At 38.2% G+C, this 15749-nt stretch overlaps 3 protein-coding genes across 13 annotated transcripts; 2 read left to right on the top strand and 1 right to left on the bottom strand.

Moving 5' to 3' along the window:
* Positions 1-116: 116 nt before the first annotated feature.
* Positions 117-4915, top strand: LOC111781581 (glutamate receptor 3.6). 9 transcript variants are annotated; one of them, XM_023662256.2, is made up of 9 exons: positions 117-395; positions 867-946; positions 1028-1100; positions 1282-1586; positions 1683-3034; positions 3232-3509; positions 3603-3634; positions 3710-4116; positions 4205-4915. In XM_023662256.2, exons 4-9 carry the CDS (start codon positions 1322-1324, stop codon positions 4670-4672), a joined length of 2802 nt encoding a protein of 933 aa, XP_023518024.2. In that variant the 5' UTR covers positions 117-395; positions 867-946; positions 1028-1100; positions 1282-1321; the 3' UTR covers positions 4673-4915. The 9 variants fall into 9 exon arrangements, with proteins under 9 accessions (XP_023518024.2, XP_086976151.1, XP_086976148.1 ...); XM_087120025.1 differs by having other exon boundaries at positions 867-936; XM_087120022.1 differs by having other exon boundaries at positions 867-1100.
* LOC111781583 (serine/threonine-protein kinase/endoribonuclease IRE1a-like) lies at positions 4778-8973 on the bottom strand. 3 transcript variants are annotated; one of them, XM_023662262.2, is made up of 7 exons: positions 8400-8973; positions 7897-8128; positions 6279-7738; positions 5942-6114; positions 5564-5810; positions 5170-5467; positions 4778-5077 (listed from the first exon to the last, which is right to left on the bottom strand). In XM_023662262.2, the coding sequence occupies exons 1-7, from the start codon at positions 8585-8587 to the stop codon at positions 4931-4933; spliced, it is 2745 nt and encodes a 914-aa protein (XP_023518030.2). In that variant the 5' UTR covers positions 8588-8973; the 3' UTR covers positions 4778-4930. The 3 variants fall into 3 exon arrangements, with proteins under 3 accessions (XP_023518030.2, XP_023518031.2, XP_086976153.1); XM_023662263.2 differs by having other exon boundaries at positions 7897-8123; positions 8400-8539; XM_087120027.1 differs by lacking the exon at positions 7897-8128 and having other exon boundaries at positions 8400-8541.
* Positions 8974-10530: 1557 nt separating this feature from the next.
* LOC111781586 (MLO-like protein 8) lies at positions 10531-15722 on the top strand. Its single transcript, XM_023662269.2, has 15 exons — positions 10531-11319; positions 11641-11698; positions 11826-12055; positions 12150-12266; positions 12543-12603; positions 12716-12804; positions 13483-13557; positions 13637-13725; positions 13830-13879; positions 13972-14012; positions 14094-14267; positions 14686-14721; positions 14869-14936; positions 15072-15132; positions 15213-15722. Exons 1-15 carry the CDS (start codon positions 11137-11139, stop codon positions 15603-15605), a joined length of 1725 nt encoding a protein of 574 aa, XP_023518037.1. The 5' UTR covers positions 10531-11136; the 3' UTR covers positions 15606-15722.
* The last annotated feature ends 27 nt before the right edge of the window (positions 15723-15749 follow it).

Raw genomic sequence — 15749 nt, forward strand, 5'->3', positions numbered from 1 at the left:
TAGAAATATGATTCGTTCTCAGGAAAAGGACGAAGAAATTCAATTTCCATTTCAAAATTTCTTAGCTTCTGTTTTTGATATGAAAAACGTGATATAAATGACGATATTCCAATCCAAACAAGAAAAAAACAAAACCCAGTAGAAAATTTGCCCCTCCAAACGATTCACCTTCACCACTAAAAGACTCCACTACGATGAAATTCGATTCAAGGGTCTTAAAATGGTTATGGGTATCGATTGTAATGGAGGGTCGAGTGTGAATGTGCGTACTGCGCAACATGACAGTGCCAATATTTGTTTATGGCTGAAAAGGGAAGCGCGCAGAGCTGTGAGAGCTATTTTTGGGGCGCCCCATAGTCGGCGGTGATTGATTCTCCAGCAGCTAAGGGATTAAGGTAAGGCTTAGCGAGCTTGGTCTTTTCAATCATTTAATGCTTTCATCGAACGGTTCTGTGCCCGTTTTGGAGGGCTTCCGTATTCACATGAGAAGACTCTCCACCAGTTAGAGTCGATGAAGATGGCCCCTCATTTTGCCAACGAGCTAACATTCTCTTGGCCTGTTCTTGTCGAAGAGGCTTCTGTTTATTAAGTATATCTTCACTAGGATGAGGTTATTGAATCTTTTAGTGGGTTCTGTGAATTCAGTACTCGTTGGTTTGCACCTTATCTGAACTGTATGAATCTTGATTGTCCAATCTGGAATGCCCCCGTTGATGCTTTTGGGTATTTGTTCTCTGATTCTTCTTCCTTTGCCACAACTTTGTGGATTATTGCTAGCTGATGTTGTTTATGGTTTGATACTGCTTTTTGTTCCTCGATTTACTGTATTTGGATCATTTGTTCATGCAATTCTGTACTTGCTTCAGATTTTCAGGCGCCGTTGCTCAATCTTGAAGCACTTGGATCTGATACCTTTGTGGATTATTGCTAGCTGATGTTGTTTTTGGTTTGATACTGCTTTTGTTCCTTGATTTTCTGTATTTGGATCATTTGTTCATGCAATTCTGTACTTGCTACACATTTTCAGGCGCCTTTACTCAATCTTGAAGCACTTAGATCTGATACCTCTGTGGATTTATCGCTAGCTGATGTTGTTCTTGGTTTGATACTGCTTTTTGTTCCTTGACTTACTGTATTTGGATAATTTGTTCATGCAATTCTGTACTTGCTTCACATTTTCAGGCGCCTTTACTCAATCTTGAAGCACTTAGATCTTTGAGTGTGCAGTTTTTTTAAATTCATTATGTTTTTTTTTTTCTCTGTTCCTCGCATCTATGACAGATTGGATAGCATTTGAGGAATAGTTATTATCCAGTTCAGAATGAGGATTATATGCATTCTAGTATTGATGCTTCTCTCCAGTGGGAGTTCCTCAATTGGAGATAGCAGAAATGTATCCACGAGGCCTGATGTTGTCAACATTGGGGCTTTATTCTCTTTCCATTCTATGATAGGAAAAGTTGGAAAAATCGCGGTAGAAGCTGCCATCGAGGATGTGAATTCTGATCCATCCGTTCTTGGGGGGACGAAGCTGAATCTCACTTTACATGATACCAATTACAGTGGATTTTTGGGCATCGTTGAGTGTATGTGTCGAACTTGTTGCATATAATCTGATAACTGATATCTGTTCTTGATTGTTTTATCTTGAATGAAAATGGTTCGTAATTCTTTTTCTGCAGCCTTGCGTTTTATGGAGACGAAGACCCTGGCCATAATTGGCCCCCAAAACTCTGTAACTGCTCATGTGATATCTCATATTGCAAATGAGCTCCAAGTTCCTCTGTTGTCGTTTTCGGCGACAGATCCTACACTGTCATCACTTCAGTTTCCTTTCTTTATCAGAACGTCACAGAACGATCGGTATCAGATGGCTGCAGTAGCTGCAATAGTAGACTACTTTGAATGGAGAGAAGTGGTTGCCATCTTTGTTGATGATGACCATGGTAGAAATGGTATTGCTGCATTGGGGGATCAACTTAACGAGAAACGATGTAAGATCTCAGTCAAAGTACCATTGAAGCCTGATGCGAGTCGAGACGAGGTCACTAATGCACTTGTTAAGGTGACTTTAACCACGTCTCGAATACTTGTTGTTCACACTTATGAGTCCACAGGTATGGTGGTGCTCAATGTAGCTCAACATCTTGGATTGACTGGACCTGGCTATGTATGGATAGCCACAAACTGGCTTTCTTTGCTACTCGACACGAATTCTACTCGTCCTCCTGGTTCTATGGAAAGTATTCAAGGACTTATTGCTTTGCGTCTTTATACTCCAAATTCTGCACTCAAAAGGAAATTTGTTTCTAGGTGGACAAATTTGACTAATGGAAAGTCGTCGAGCAGCCAACTCGGATTGAGTACTTACGGATTATATGCGTATGATACTGTATGGATGCTTGCTCATGCAATCAACTCATTTCTTAATGAAGGTGGAAATCTTTCATTTTCAAATCTTTCCAAGTTAACTTGGGCTGATGTTGGAGCTTTGAATTTGAATGCCATGAGCGTCTTCAATGGTGGGAGGGCACTACTACAGAATATTTTAGACGTTAATTTCATTGGAGTAACAGGTCCAGTTGAGTTCACTCCAGACCGGGACTTGATTCGCCCTGCGTTCGAAGTGATCAATATTATCGGCTCAGGGGAAAGGCGAATTGGTTACTGGTCTAACTATTCTGGCTTATCCATTGTGCCTCCTGAAACCCTTTACTCAAAACCACCTAATGGATCCAGTTTAAATCAAAAGCTATATGATGTGGTATGGCCAGGACAAGCAGCAACGAAGCCTCGTGGGTGGGCGTTTCCGAACGGTGGAGGGCATTTGAGAATCGGTGTCCCAAGACGAGTCAGTTACCAAGAATTTGTCTCACAAGTAGAAGGAACTGACATGTTCAGTGGCTACTGCATTGATGTCTTCACTGCAGCAATTAACTTGTTGCCTTATACGGTCCCTTATAAGTTAATTGCTTATGGAGATGGCGTTACTAATCCAAGAACAACCGAGCTTGTTCGCCAAATCACGACCGGGGTAAGCATTATAATGAAAGGTTACTTACTATGATAAAACTTCATCTTTTAACTCTGGTTGGAGAGGAGAACGAAGCATTCCTTATAAGGATGCGGAAACCTCTCCCTAGTAGACATGTTGACGGCGATACGTGACGGGTCAAAACGGATAATATCTACTTGGGCTGTTACAAACTTAGAATGTTTTCTTCCTTATAGGTCTTCGATGCAGCGATAGGCGACATTGCAATTATCACGAACCGAACCCGGATGGCGGATTTTACACAACCATACATCGAGTCCGGCTTAGTAGTCATAGCCCCAGTCAAGAAGTTGAACTCTAATGCTTGGGCCTTTTTACGGCCGTTCACTGCAAAGATGTGGTGCATTACTGCTGTTTCTTTTCTTGTAGTAGGCGTAGTTGTTTGGATTTTGGAGCATAGGATTAATGATGATTTTCGTGGCCCTCCGAAGAGACAAGTTATTACTATTCTGTGGTGAGTTCATGTGGGATTCTTATTTCAAGACACTCCTTATCAAAGCTTTCAAACTTATTTCTTCCTTTTGTCTCTGTTCTTTATCTGATGCAGGTTCAGCTTCTCAACTATGTTCTTTTCTCATCGTAAGTGAACGTATGTGAGCTAACTCGAAATGAATTTGATGGAAGCTGATTCAATATTTCACGTCTTTTGTGTAGGGGAAAACACGGTCAGTACCCTCGGTCGCCTCGTGCTGCTCATATGGTTATTTGTTGTTCTTATTATAAACTCGAGCTACACTGCAAGCTTGACCTCTATCCTTACAGTTCAACAACTCTCTTCTTCTGTCAAAGGGATTGAAACTTTGGTTTCAAACAATGACCCAATTGGGTACCAGCAGGGTTCGTTTACTCGAAACTACTTGATTGAGGAACTTGGCATTCACGAATCGAGACTCGTTCCACTAATCTCAATAGAACATTATGTTAAAGCCTTGAATGATGGTCCACAGAAGAATGGTGTTGCTGCTATTGTCGACGAGCGATCGTATGCCGAGCTCTTCCTTTCAACTCATTGCGAATTCAGTATTGTTGGCCAAGAGTTCACCAAAAATGGGTGGGGATTTGTAAGTACTTCAATCATGTTTCTTTGTTTGCTTGTTTGTCTATCTGTCTATTTGGTTGTCATCTGATGATGGTACTTCATACCAACAGGCTTTCCAGCGCGACTCTCCTTTAGCAGTCGACATGTCGACTGCTATTCTACAACTGTCCGAAAATGGGGATCTTCAAAGAATCCATGATAAATGGTTAATGAAAAGTGCTTGCACATCACAAGTCTCCAAATTTGAGGTGGATCGACTTCATCTCGATAGCTTTTGGGGACTTTTTCTAATATGTGGATTAGCCTGCTTGCTCGCTCTTGCGATATACGTCTTTCAAATGTTGCGCCAATACAGCAAGCATTACTCAGAAGAACTTGAATCTTCTGAGCAAACCTCTCGATCTCGATCTAAAAGCCTGCATAGATTTCTTTCTTTTGCAGATGAAAAGGAAGATGTCTTTAGGAGTCGATCCAAGCGACGACAGATGCAGGAGGCTTCAGTTAGAAACATGAATGGAGATAATTCAGCAGGCAGTTCAAGAAAATATGACAATTGTGATGCTGATGGTACGTATTGATGCATATGATCGGTACGGGTTAGAAACAGGCATCATGGTTGCATGTTGTTAGCGCTTACTCGATTTTCTTTAGCAACAGTATCATCAAGTATCAAGAGGACGAAATTTAAGAGCCAAAAATGTTCTTTGTATTGTAACACTTTACAGTAATTCAGATCTATTCAGCAATATTTACAAATGTATACATGTATATTAGTACTCTAACCATGCTACCATAATAATTTTAGCATTTTTTTCAAGACATTCATATCTAAGAATCTAGTCTGCAGGGCTTTTAAAGTACTTCTGAAAGCATTCTTCTTGCCTACAGTATTGGCTTATAACTTTGTAAACTTCAATCAAGAGTCTTGGAAACCTACTAGCAAAGTAACCATCGAATCCCTCTGGAACAGATCCTATGAGTTCCTGAAATGACAACAAAAACACAAAACGATGGGTTGTCACCGATTTTGGCTCATTAAAATGAACGATCAAAGAATGAAAAAAAGGAAGGAAACCTGAATTTCTTTAGGCAGTTCTCTGTAATGATTCAATTTATTGCGCATAACTCGCAGCAAATCTCGAACGCTATCATACTTGTAACGCCGATACCAACCGATGTTAGCAATGAAAGCTGGTTCCATCTTTTCATCCCATTTAGTGCCTATAGCTAACTGGGCAGTATTCTCTAATGCTTTCATGAGATTAGTCTCTCTGTCTTCCAACTCTATTCTATCACTAGTATCATGAAGAAAAGAAAGTCGCATCTCCGAACTCCAGAAAAAAGGATGGTGCAACACCTCTGATGCTTTTGGTCTGGTATATTATCAAGAGAGATGAAGTAGATATGCTTTTACTCTACATAAATGATATCTAAGGATTTTTTAGTGTTCATGAACAAAGATTTCTTACCTCAAACAAGGGATAGGATTTAACAATTGAGAAATAAGATCTAGAGCTTCTGGGATGCTTTCCACCAAGAACAAATTCATTTGATTCTTCACGATATTGATATCACGCTCGAGACGATCACCAAATGGATGTCTACCACCTGTGATGCAGAAAAAGAGAACACAACCTAAACTAAACAAATCGACTGCACGGGTTTGTCGCCCCTGAAGAAGCTGTTCGGGGGCTTGCCAACCAGAACTCCCACAACCTGCGATAGGATTTTTGTCTCAAGTTACCCATCATTTCTAGAGACTTAAAAAGCCTCATTATCAACCAGGAATGCATGTAGAATATAACATGAGTATTGAAGGGAGACGAAAGCTAGTGAAGAATACTTGCCAGTGGCACGATGTCCCAAGGATGACATATCAGCTGAAAGATGCTTGCTGATTCCCATATCAGAGAGCTTTGCACATATAGATTTTTTCTTAATTATCAACACATTTTGTGGCTTCAAGTCCCGATGAATTATCCCCAACTCGTGCAAATGCACAAGCCCAGCTACCATATCCCTGCATTTGACAACTATCAAAACCAAACCTACTTCAGGTTCCAAGAACCATATATTATTGTATACAAGTTAGTGGGAAAACACTATATTTGCCGCATGAGAACTAACAAAATTAATCCATATAACTAAAGATCATTATTGTGTTGGATAATAAATATAGAGAACCTCATGAGTTTTAGAACAACTGTAGATGGATGGCCATTTTCTTTCCACAATTTCAAGTCTGGTATAACCTCTTTGACTGAATCAATCATGGGTACAGTATCTTGATCCAAGCCAAGCATAGAGTTCAAGGACTGATCAGAACAAATCTGAATTAAATCATCGAGGCTGCAAGTGCACCGTTCCAATGAAATATAGACAAAATCTTGATCACTCTCTGTGCCATACCATCGAATGATATTTTGGTGAAAATCAGAAGCCATTAAGTTTTGAACTTCCTTAGAGGCAACATCATGGTGAGCCTTGACAAGGCGCTTCACAGCAACTACTCGGCCTTCATAGATTCCCTCAAGAATAACGGTGCCATTACTACCCTTGGCTATCTCTTTGTTGGTTACAATTAGTTTACCAATCCGACGTCCACCAATAAGATTATTGTCCTGAAACCAGTTCTCCTCACTTTGCATAAGCAAATTTTCAATTTCTGATGAAATAGATGCATCCATTTTCTCAGAATTTCCACTTCTTTTTGATTTTCGAGGTTTGTTTTTCTTCAAAGAGATAATTCTTGCATTGGAAGTACTAGACGACTTCTCATTGAAGAAACGCTGTTTTACCTTTACAGCCAATGTCCTGCCATACTTCATCAATCCTACTAGCATGGTTATTAAAACTACAAAAAACAATCCAATAGGTCCAGCAAGAGTCTCCATTTTATTACACCCCTTAAAGATACTTGATTCATTAACCTTCATCAAAGGCATTGGGACTACTGCTTCGCTACTTGAATTGGGTGGCAAAGAAGAGATAGTGTTTGATACAGGCTCAGGAAGCATCAATCTTTCAGGATGAATGTTTAAATGTTTATCAATCTTTAACTGGGAAGGAAGGATCGAACCTGAAGCAGACACCAAAGACATATTATCAACATTATGAGCCTTCGATAATCTTTTATACCCCGACTTTCCTGATAAAACATGGCGTTCACGAAAGACAAGTACTTTTGATTGGCAAGACAATGGCACAGCATAATCAACTTCATAACTACTATTATTTTGAAGATTCCAAGGAATGCCCTCAATTGGATTCTCAACCTCTGGACAGAGTAAGGTAGCTCCAATTTCAGCAACACTCAAACTCCAGGAAACTTCTTTAGAACCCGAAAAGGACGATTTCAGAGAATAATCTGTTCTTGTGATGTACAATCGTGGCTCAACAGGGGGGTTCATCACGCCAGGTTGTATCAAATCCTTATCGTCTAGATTATTCCTCGCTTTATAACTACCAAGATCTTCATTGCTTAGTTCAGATGACAAGAGATCAGGTATGTGACTACGAATAAGCTCTCCAGTCACATGATCAACCTCAAAAACTGTGGTTTTCGTAGAACCAGTCATCACCGTACCATCCTCGAATATATATGGTGTACTTCTAACAACCTCATCAATCGTTTTAGGTAGTTTCTGAAATGTCAAGGAATCCCAAGAGGAAAATATATATTCATATCAAAAATGAAAAAAAGGAAAAACCATCAAAACAGTGATTGCAGAATCAATACTGAAAACAAATTTCGAAAGAAAACATAAACACATGATGGTGTTATTCATTCACTAAATTTTACCGTTTCACCATACTCTGTGTGCATGTAGAGCTCCCAGTCATCCCCACAATAAAAAAAGAAGGGTCTGCTCAAACCTGAAGCGTTTTCTTGATTGTGCTCATGATGAACATGAGCTTGATGTGACGAATAGATTGGCGGTCCAGAACTAAAGGACCAAATTATCTTCATAGAGTTACTGTCCACCAAATGAATTGCCCCATCCAAAGCAGCTATAAGAGCAGTACTACCTTTCCTACGATAGTATATATTGACAGTACCACTCATTACATTGATTTACAAAATACAAAACTAATAGCAGAAGAACGGTATTGATTTGGATTAGTTCTTACGAATTTGAAAGACTATTTTTATTGATATTGATAGTGAAAAGATTAATTTGTCCAAAGAGCAAGGAGATGAGTTGAGGTTACAAGAAATGTCCTCAATCAAGGTTGATCAAAAAGATTAAAGAATCTTCGTTGCATATTAATAAGGAAACGAGGAGAAATGAATTGAAGACTCACGTTGGAACGGACAAGAGGGATCTGCCGCCAATTCGAGCTACGGCTTCGGAATCATCCAAACCCCCATACCGGCTCAATCCAGAGAATCCTGAATTCTCAGAATTCCTCGACGCGCCAAGATAGCTCCAAAATCGTAACAGTATCAATAGAAGCATCCATAAATAGCGAAAGGAAGAACAGCACTTCATTCGAGAGCCAGTAGAAATGCCTCGACGAAAATTGAAACAAATAGGAGATGATTTATAGCGAGATCTTCAAATAGAGAAGAAATCTTGGAAGAACGTGAAGGAACAGGCAGCAATTGAGAGATTCGAAGCTTCTTCAACTGTATACAATCTTGGAATCTCCAATCTTCAGCATTTCCCCTAAACCCAAACCCAAACCCTTCTCCGATTTCTCTTCCTTCTTCGTCTGAAATTAACACAAACATTTTAATCGAGTAAACTTCTCAAAATTCTTAGATTTCAACAAAATATATATGATTCCGTGATGAAATTTATATCTTCGAACAGAACAACACACAATTTAGAAGTTAGAAATTTATTGAAAAAAATTAAAGTTTATTGGACAAAGAATTGAAAGATTATAGACAATTTTTAAAGATACAAATCTAAATTAAGTGACTAATTTATAAATTAATTGTTCTATCCTATTTATTAAACGAATATTTGAAAGAGAAATAATTTAAATGGTTGGCAACGTGATAAAAAATTGAAAATAAAATAAATAAAAGAATAATTTTTTTTAATAATTAAATAAAAGCGAATAAGAAACATTGTGCGCTTTGGGCAACCTTGTAATTTAGTATTCTGACACGTGCCGGTTGTCGATTTTGTCGGAGGCTGAAAATATCAAAGAGAACTAATTAAGTTCCCACGTGTGAAATAACATATCAATTAGTCCATAATCCTCTACTTAACTCGCAATTTGGAGTTTAATCTTTTAAAATTTATTAATAAAAATTTGATATAATTATCAAATTATTATTTTATTAATATATTTAAATTTATATAATTACTACTTGAACATGTTTTGACATGTTTGTTTTTTATAACATGGGGGTTAGTTATTAATTAATATAATAATGCATAATTATTTCAAGTTGTAAAATATATATATATATATATATATATATATAAAGTATATGCAAATTGTCGTGTTATTTGGCTATTTTCTCGTGGTTAATTCGAATTTTTTTAGTAATTTTTTTAAAATAATATTATTCGATAAAAGTAAAGTCAACGTGTTTTTTTAGTGGCGAGAGAGGAAAGTAGGCAAGATGTGGAGTATTAAACATTCTCAACGACTTCGAATTTTGAAGTCAACTTGTTGACTTTTATTATCGATGAGTTGACTTTTTTTTACCAAATTCATTCATATCGGGACATTGTTATTATAAGACGAGTCAAGCTAGATTATTTCATACTAATAATAAATCTATCAAAGGCAACCCTGTTATTGGAATAGCTTCGTGCACCTGTTACAATTTTAGTTCTCCAATAACTAGTTTGGTCTCGAGATAAGAAATAATCAAAATATAATAAAATAAAAAATTGAAATGGATTATTGAATAAAAAAGTAAAATATAAAAATAATATTGGGAAAAGAATTGACCATGTCATTGTCATTGGAGGGTAATGTTTATTAGGGTGACGCAAATGGTGAAATAATAAAATAAATAAAATAAAAGACATTAATTTGTCATAATAATTTCACAATTATTACGGAAAAGACAGCACTATCCATTTATTTATATTTCTAATTAAAATAATTTTAATTTAAAGTCGGTCAATATAAATAAAATATATTTTAAAATAAAAAAATTTGAGTAGTTGAACCCTAAAAAATAATTGAAATTTAAAATATATTTGGAATTTTGATTTAAGGTACATAAAAAAAAATATTAAATATTTAGAAAATTTAAAATTTATTTTTTAAAAGTTAAAATTTAAGGATTTATCAACACAAACTGACAAAAGTAAAAAATAAATAATTAATGATATTATAAAAACTTACAAAAAGAAAAAGAAAACTCTGTAATTTCATTGGTGAATCTGTTGTCTACTTCATCAATTCTGGCGGTAATCTAGGCGCTGCGCTAATTTGATAGCCGAAACGCGTGGACTTGGTTTCTGTAGTGATCTTGTTCCAATTCCAAAAAGAAATGCATTCTTCAAATTCAAAGCAAAAAGTGAAAAAAGAACGCAAAATCGCAGTGATTTCTGGTTTCGAATCCAAAATCTTCACCTACGAAGGTCAGAAATGGTGCGTTCTTGTGTTGTAATTTACCGCACGCAGCCGCCCAGTTCCAATAGCCCTCCTCCGTTGACTAAGTTCTTCGATTTTCCCCTATCTAAAGCTCACCCAAATAAATGCGGCTTATTACTGTTTTCAGAAACCCCAGGTTTTGCAGTTATGGGTAATCGATGACTGAGGCGATGGACCCAGTTCGAAAATGAACGCGTTTCTCTTCTTTAGATCAAGGGTTCTTGTGGGTCTCTGTTTAAGTCGGTCAATCTTTGTGTTATTTTAATCCCCAATGCGAATGTGCCCCCACTAAGCTGTCTACCTTGAAGGGAAGACTTCTTCTTCCTGCCTGCCGTCTTTCGTTTCCATTTCTCATATATAGTTGGCTCTATTCTGTGCGATCAACTTCATTTTGGTGCTGTTTGAGTCAGACCCATCTTCTATATATCTTTGTTTGCCTGCATTTTGGTTTGTGTTTGGTAGCTGAGAAATGTTGCTGGTTTATTACCTGTGTTTGAGTTTGTTGTGGGGCAAATCGTTGGCGGCTCCTGCCGGCGGCGATGGCACCACGAGGGAGCTTGATCAGACTCCGACATGGGCTGTTGCTGGTGTTTGTGCTGTTATCATCATTATTTCTATCACCTTGGAGAAACTCCTTCATAAAGCTGGAACGGTGGGTTTGTGTTTCCTTGTTGTCGTGATTGTGGAATTGAATTCATCTTGGTTCTTCTCATTACCTTCTTTCTAGTCTTCTCTCCTTCTTCCATGGATACTTTGGTTCTTTCTTCTTCTTCTTCATCTTTTTATAGTCATTACCCTGTTGAATTTTTCTCCAGTTTTTGCTAGTTTTGGAGTTCTTTATGTGTTTATTTTTGGGTACCACGAGTTTTTGTATTTGTCTCTAATGGGGATGACTGAAATTGAAAATGGGTATCAGTTTAATCTGAATTATAGATATCTGATATCACCGTGTTCCTCTGTTTTGGTCATTCAGTGGCTTACAGATAAGCATAAGAGAGCTCTTTATGAAGCTCTGGAGAAGGTTAAAGCTGGTATGTTCAACAACTCTGAAAGTCAATTCATCATCTCTTGTTCTATCTTTTTACTTTTGCCTATGAATTTTGATGGATCAGCAAACTTGAATAAGTAAATTCATGATTGATTTGTTTTTGGTTGCAGAGCTGATGATTCTGGGCTTCATTTCACTGCTCCTCACCTTTGGCCAGAGCTACATCATTAAAATCTGCATTCCCACAGGGGTTGCAAACACTATGTTACCGTGTGCAGCAGCTAAGGATGACAAAATGGAAAAGGACGCTGGCGGAGCCGATGAAGGCGAGCATCATCGACGACTTCTATGGTATGAACGGAGGTACCTGGCTGCTGTTGGCCCTGTTAGTTGCAAGGATGTAAGAACCTTTATTTGGATACATTGTTCTTGACTGTCTAGCTCCATTGTCTCGAACATATTTTGTATAAAATCTCAAACCAATTTGTTTACAGGATCATGTGCCGCTTATATCTATCTCAGGATTGCATCAGCTGCACTTGTTTATCTTCTTCTTAGCTGTATTTCATGTAGTATACAGCGCCATCACAATGATGCTTGGGAGACTAAAGGTATGCTCAATGTTAAGCTGCAAAAGAGTGTTTTCTATGGTTGCAAGAGTTTTTTACTATATTTTCTCATGAATCCAAGTTCATTATGCTAAGAAATTGGCACTCAAATCTTTTCCTTTCAAAAACAACTTTGAAAATGGGTTAACCATATATCAAAATCTAAGACATCAACTACTGAAAGTGCCTTGAAACAGAACGTTTTGGTATAGATTTGGCGATTTTTTTGCCTTTGTAAGTTGAAACTTCTATGCATGTCAATGTTTATATACATGACAGATTCGAGGTTGGAAGGCATGGGAGGAGGAGACCTCAACTCACAATTATGAGTTCTCAAATGGTATGTCACTATCTTTGTAGCCCAAACTTTTGCCTGTTCTGTCCCAAACTTGGGTTTAATGATTTATTTCTCATGGATGGATCAGCCTAAACTAGATGAACTTGTGTTGCAGATAATGCACGATTCAGGCTTACTCACGAAACATCATTTGTGAGAGCCCACACGAGCTTTTGGGCAAAACTTCCTGTCTTTTTTTATATTGTAAGTTTTTTCTCCCAAGCTATGCAACTCTTAGTTACTAGTGATATCTTTTTGACTGTGGAATCACTTGGATTTAATCACTCATGATCAATAAGACAATGCTCGTATATGTGTATTTATGGAGATGGAATGGAGGAATTCAATCTTTATATATATATGACATTGCAAAGGAAATAGGCAATGCACAACCACACATCACCTTCACAAGGACAAAAAATAGTATCAGAGCTAGACACCGGGTGGTGTGCCAGCAAAGACGTTGAGTCCCGAAGGGGTGGACATCGGGCGGAGTGTCAACGAGAACGCTGGGCCCCAAAGGGTGGATTGTGAGATCCCACATTGATTGGAGAGAGGAACAAGTGCCAGCGAGACGCTCGACCTCGAAGGGGGTGGACTGTGAGATCCCACATCGATTGGAGAGAGAAATGAGTGCCAGTGAGGACGCTGGGCCCAAAGGGGTGGATTGTGAGATCCCACATCGGTTGGAGAGGGGAACGAAACACTCTGTATAAGGGTGTGGAAACCTCTCCCTAGCAGCCACGTTTTAAAAACTTTGAGGGGAGACTAAAAGGGAAAGTCCAAAGGAGACGCTAACTGTGGACTGGTACAAAATTCATTACACTTAACTAGAGATATGAATATCATGGTTCAGACTCCTAAAATAGATTAACTTTGCAGGGATGCTTCTTCCGACAATTTTTCAGGTCCGTTGGTAAGGCTGACTACTTGGCATTACGCAATGGATTCATCGCCGTGAGTTTTCGATTCCCAGCTACCTGCTGATCATAAACAACTTATTTGTTCCTTTTATGACAGTGCTCTATATCTGTAGGTTCATCTAGCTCCGGGAAGTAAGTTTGACTTCCAAAAATATATTAAAAGGTCCTTAGAAGATGACTACAAGATTATTGTGGGAGTGAGGTAAAAATTAGATATAGAGTTCTATGTTTTCATGGAGGGGTCTTTTCTTCCAAATGACTGAACCTCTACATGTCCTGATCTTTCTTATTTAACGCTGTTCGCAGTCCCGTGCTTTGGGCATCGTTCGTCGTCTTCTTACTTATAAACGTTTATGGTGAGCTTGTTGATCCTAATTACGCTCTTTTGCAGTACATAATTCTGAATGTGATTCAAGCATGGTTAACTAATATAGTATCTTCTTTACAGGATGGCAGGCATTGTTTTGGACATCCTTAATCCCTGTGATAGTAAGGAGTCTTTCTTTTTAGGGACACCATTTTAGGTTGAACTGATTATTAAAAGTTTCTAAGAACTTCTATCAATGGCAGATAATCCTGGCTGTTGGAACAAAGCTTCAGGGAGTTATGACAAACATGGCTCTTGAAATTACAGAAAGACATGCTGTTGTCCAAGGAATTCCTCTTGTTCAGGCATCAGATAAATATTTTTGGTTTGGCAAGCCTCAGCTGGTTCTTTATCTCATCCACTTCGCTTTATTTTCGGTAATCACGAACGAGATTCTTGGCTTCGTTTAGATCTTCTCTTCATCTGATAATAAATCTTCTAGTGTTTGTGTGAAATCCCACATCGGTTGGGGAGAAAAACGAAACATTCTTTATAAGGGTGTAGAAACCTCTTCTTAGTAGACGCGTTTTAAAAACATTGAGGGAAACCCCGAAAGGGAAAGCCCAAAGAGGACGATATCTGTGAGCGGTGGACTTGGGCCGTTACAGTTTTGTTGGTCTAGCTCATTCCTAGGATTTAATTAATGTTCTTGCCTTTTGTATGTGGTACTGATGATCAGAATGATGTGATTAGTCTAATTTCGTCAAGCATATTAAGATCACAGTAACATAATGTTTAGAATTATTTGTAAAGATTGATACTAATTAGCCCTTTGTTCTTACTGTTTTTATGCAGAATGCATTCCAAATAACGTATTTCTTCTGGATTTGGGTAATTTCTCCTCCTTTTCTTAAATAAAAAGTTCGTAAACAAAATCATTATCGAACAAGATACAAGTTACGAAATCATCCTCATTGCCCGAATCACGCTCTTCTACTGAGGTGTAACTCGAGAAATGTCGAATTTTGTCGTGTGCAGTATTCGTTCGGGCTAAAATCCTGCTTCCATACTGATTTCAAGCTCGCAATTATAAAAATCGGTCTCGGGTAAGCCAACTCCTTTCATGCTACTCTTGGGATATGAACTGAACTTTCTGTTGAAAATGTCTGTTTTGTATCTGCTGATATATTATTCGGATCGGTTCGAGTTAAACGGGTTGTGTTTTGATGATGGATTTGCAGGGTTGGTGTTCTTTGTCTTTGCAGCTACATTACTCTTCCACTATATGCTCTTGTGACTCAGGTACTAATGAGTTTTCTGCTGTCCTTGAAACTGTTTGATCAGTATAATCTTTGCTGATCTTGTGGGATATGGCTATGCAGATGGGCACACGTATGAAGAAGTCAATCTTTGATGAACAAACATCAAAGGCACTCAAAAAGTGGCGCATGGCTGTTAAGAAGAAGCAAGGAAAGTCCCCAACTCGAAAACTCGGTAGCCCGAGCGCTTCGCCGATGCATTCATCATCAGGATACACATTGCATCGTTTCAAGACCACAGGTCACTCAAACGGATCATCCATGTACGACGAGAACGAGGCATCGGATTACGAAGTAGATCCCGTGTCGCCTAAAACACCGGCTGCAAATTTTACAGTTAGAGTAGACGCTGGTGATGGACATGAGAATGAAATAATGGAATCCCAGCATTCAGAAAGAAGGAATGAAGATGATTTCTCATTTGCCAAACCTGCACCCACCAAAGGCTCTGCTTAACCTTTTGAGTTAGTGTTTTTTTTCACACGTGGAAGGCAATGTAGCACATAATTTGTATATTCTTGCGGTTGTTAATAAATTGTTGGATGATTGTTGCTCAAAATTTTAATTTGAATATGATGAATGAGTATCTCAGGACTCAAA

Source organism: Cucurbita pepo, chromosome 19 (genome assembly GCF_057944985.1).
Source record: "Cucurbita pepo subsp. pepo isolate OVF chromosome 19, ASM5794498v1, whole genome shotgun sequence".
Lineage (NCBI taxonomy): Eukaryota > Viridiplantae > Streptophyta > Magnoliopsida > Cucurbitales > Cucurbitaceae > Cucurbita > Cucurbita pepo.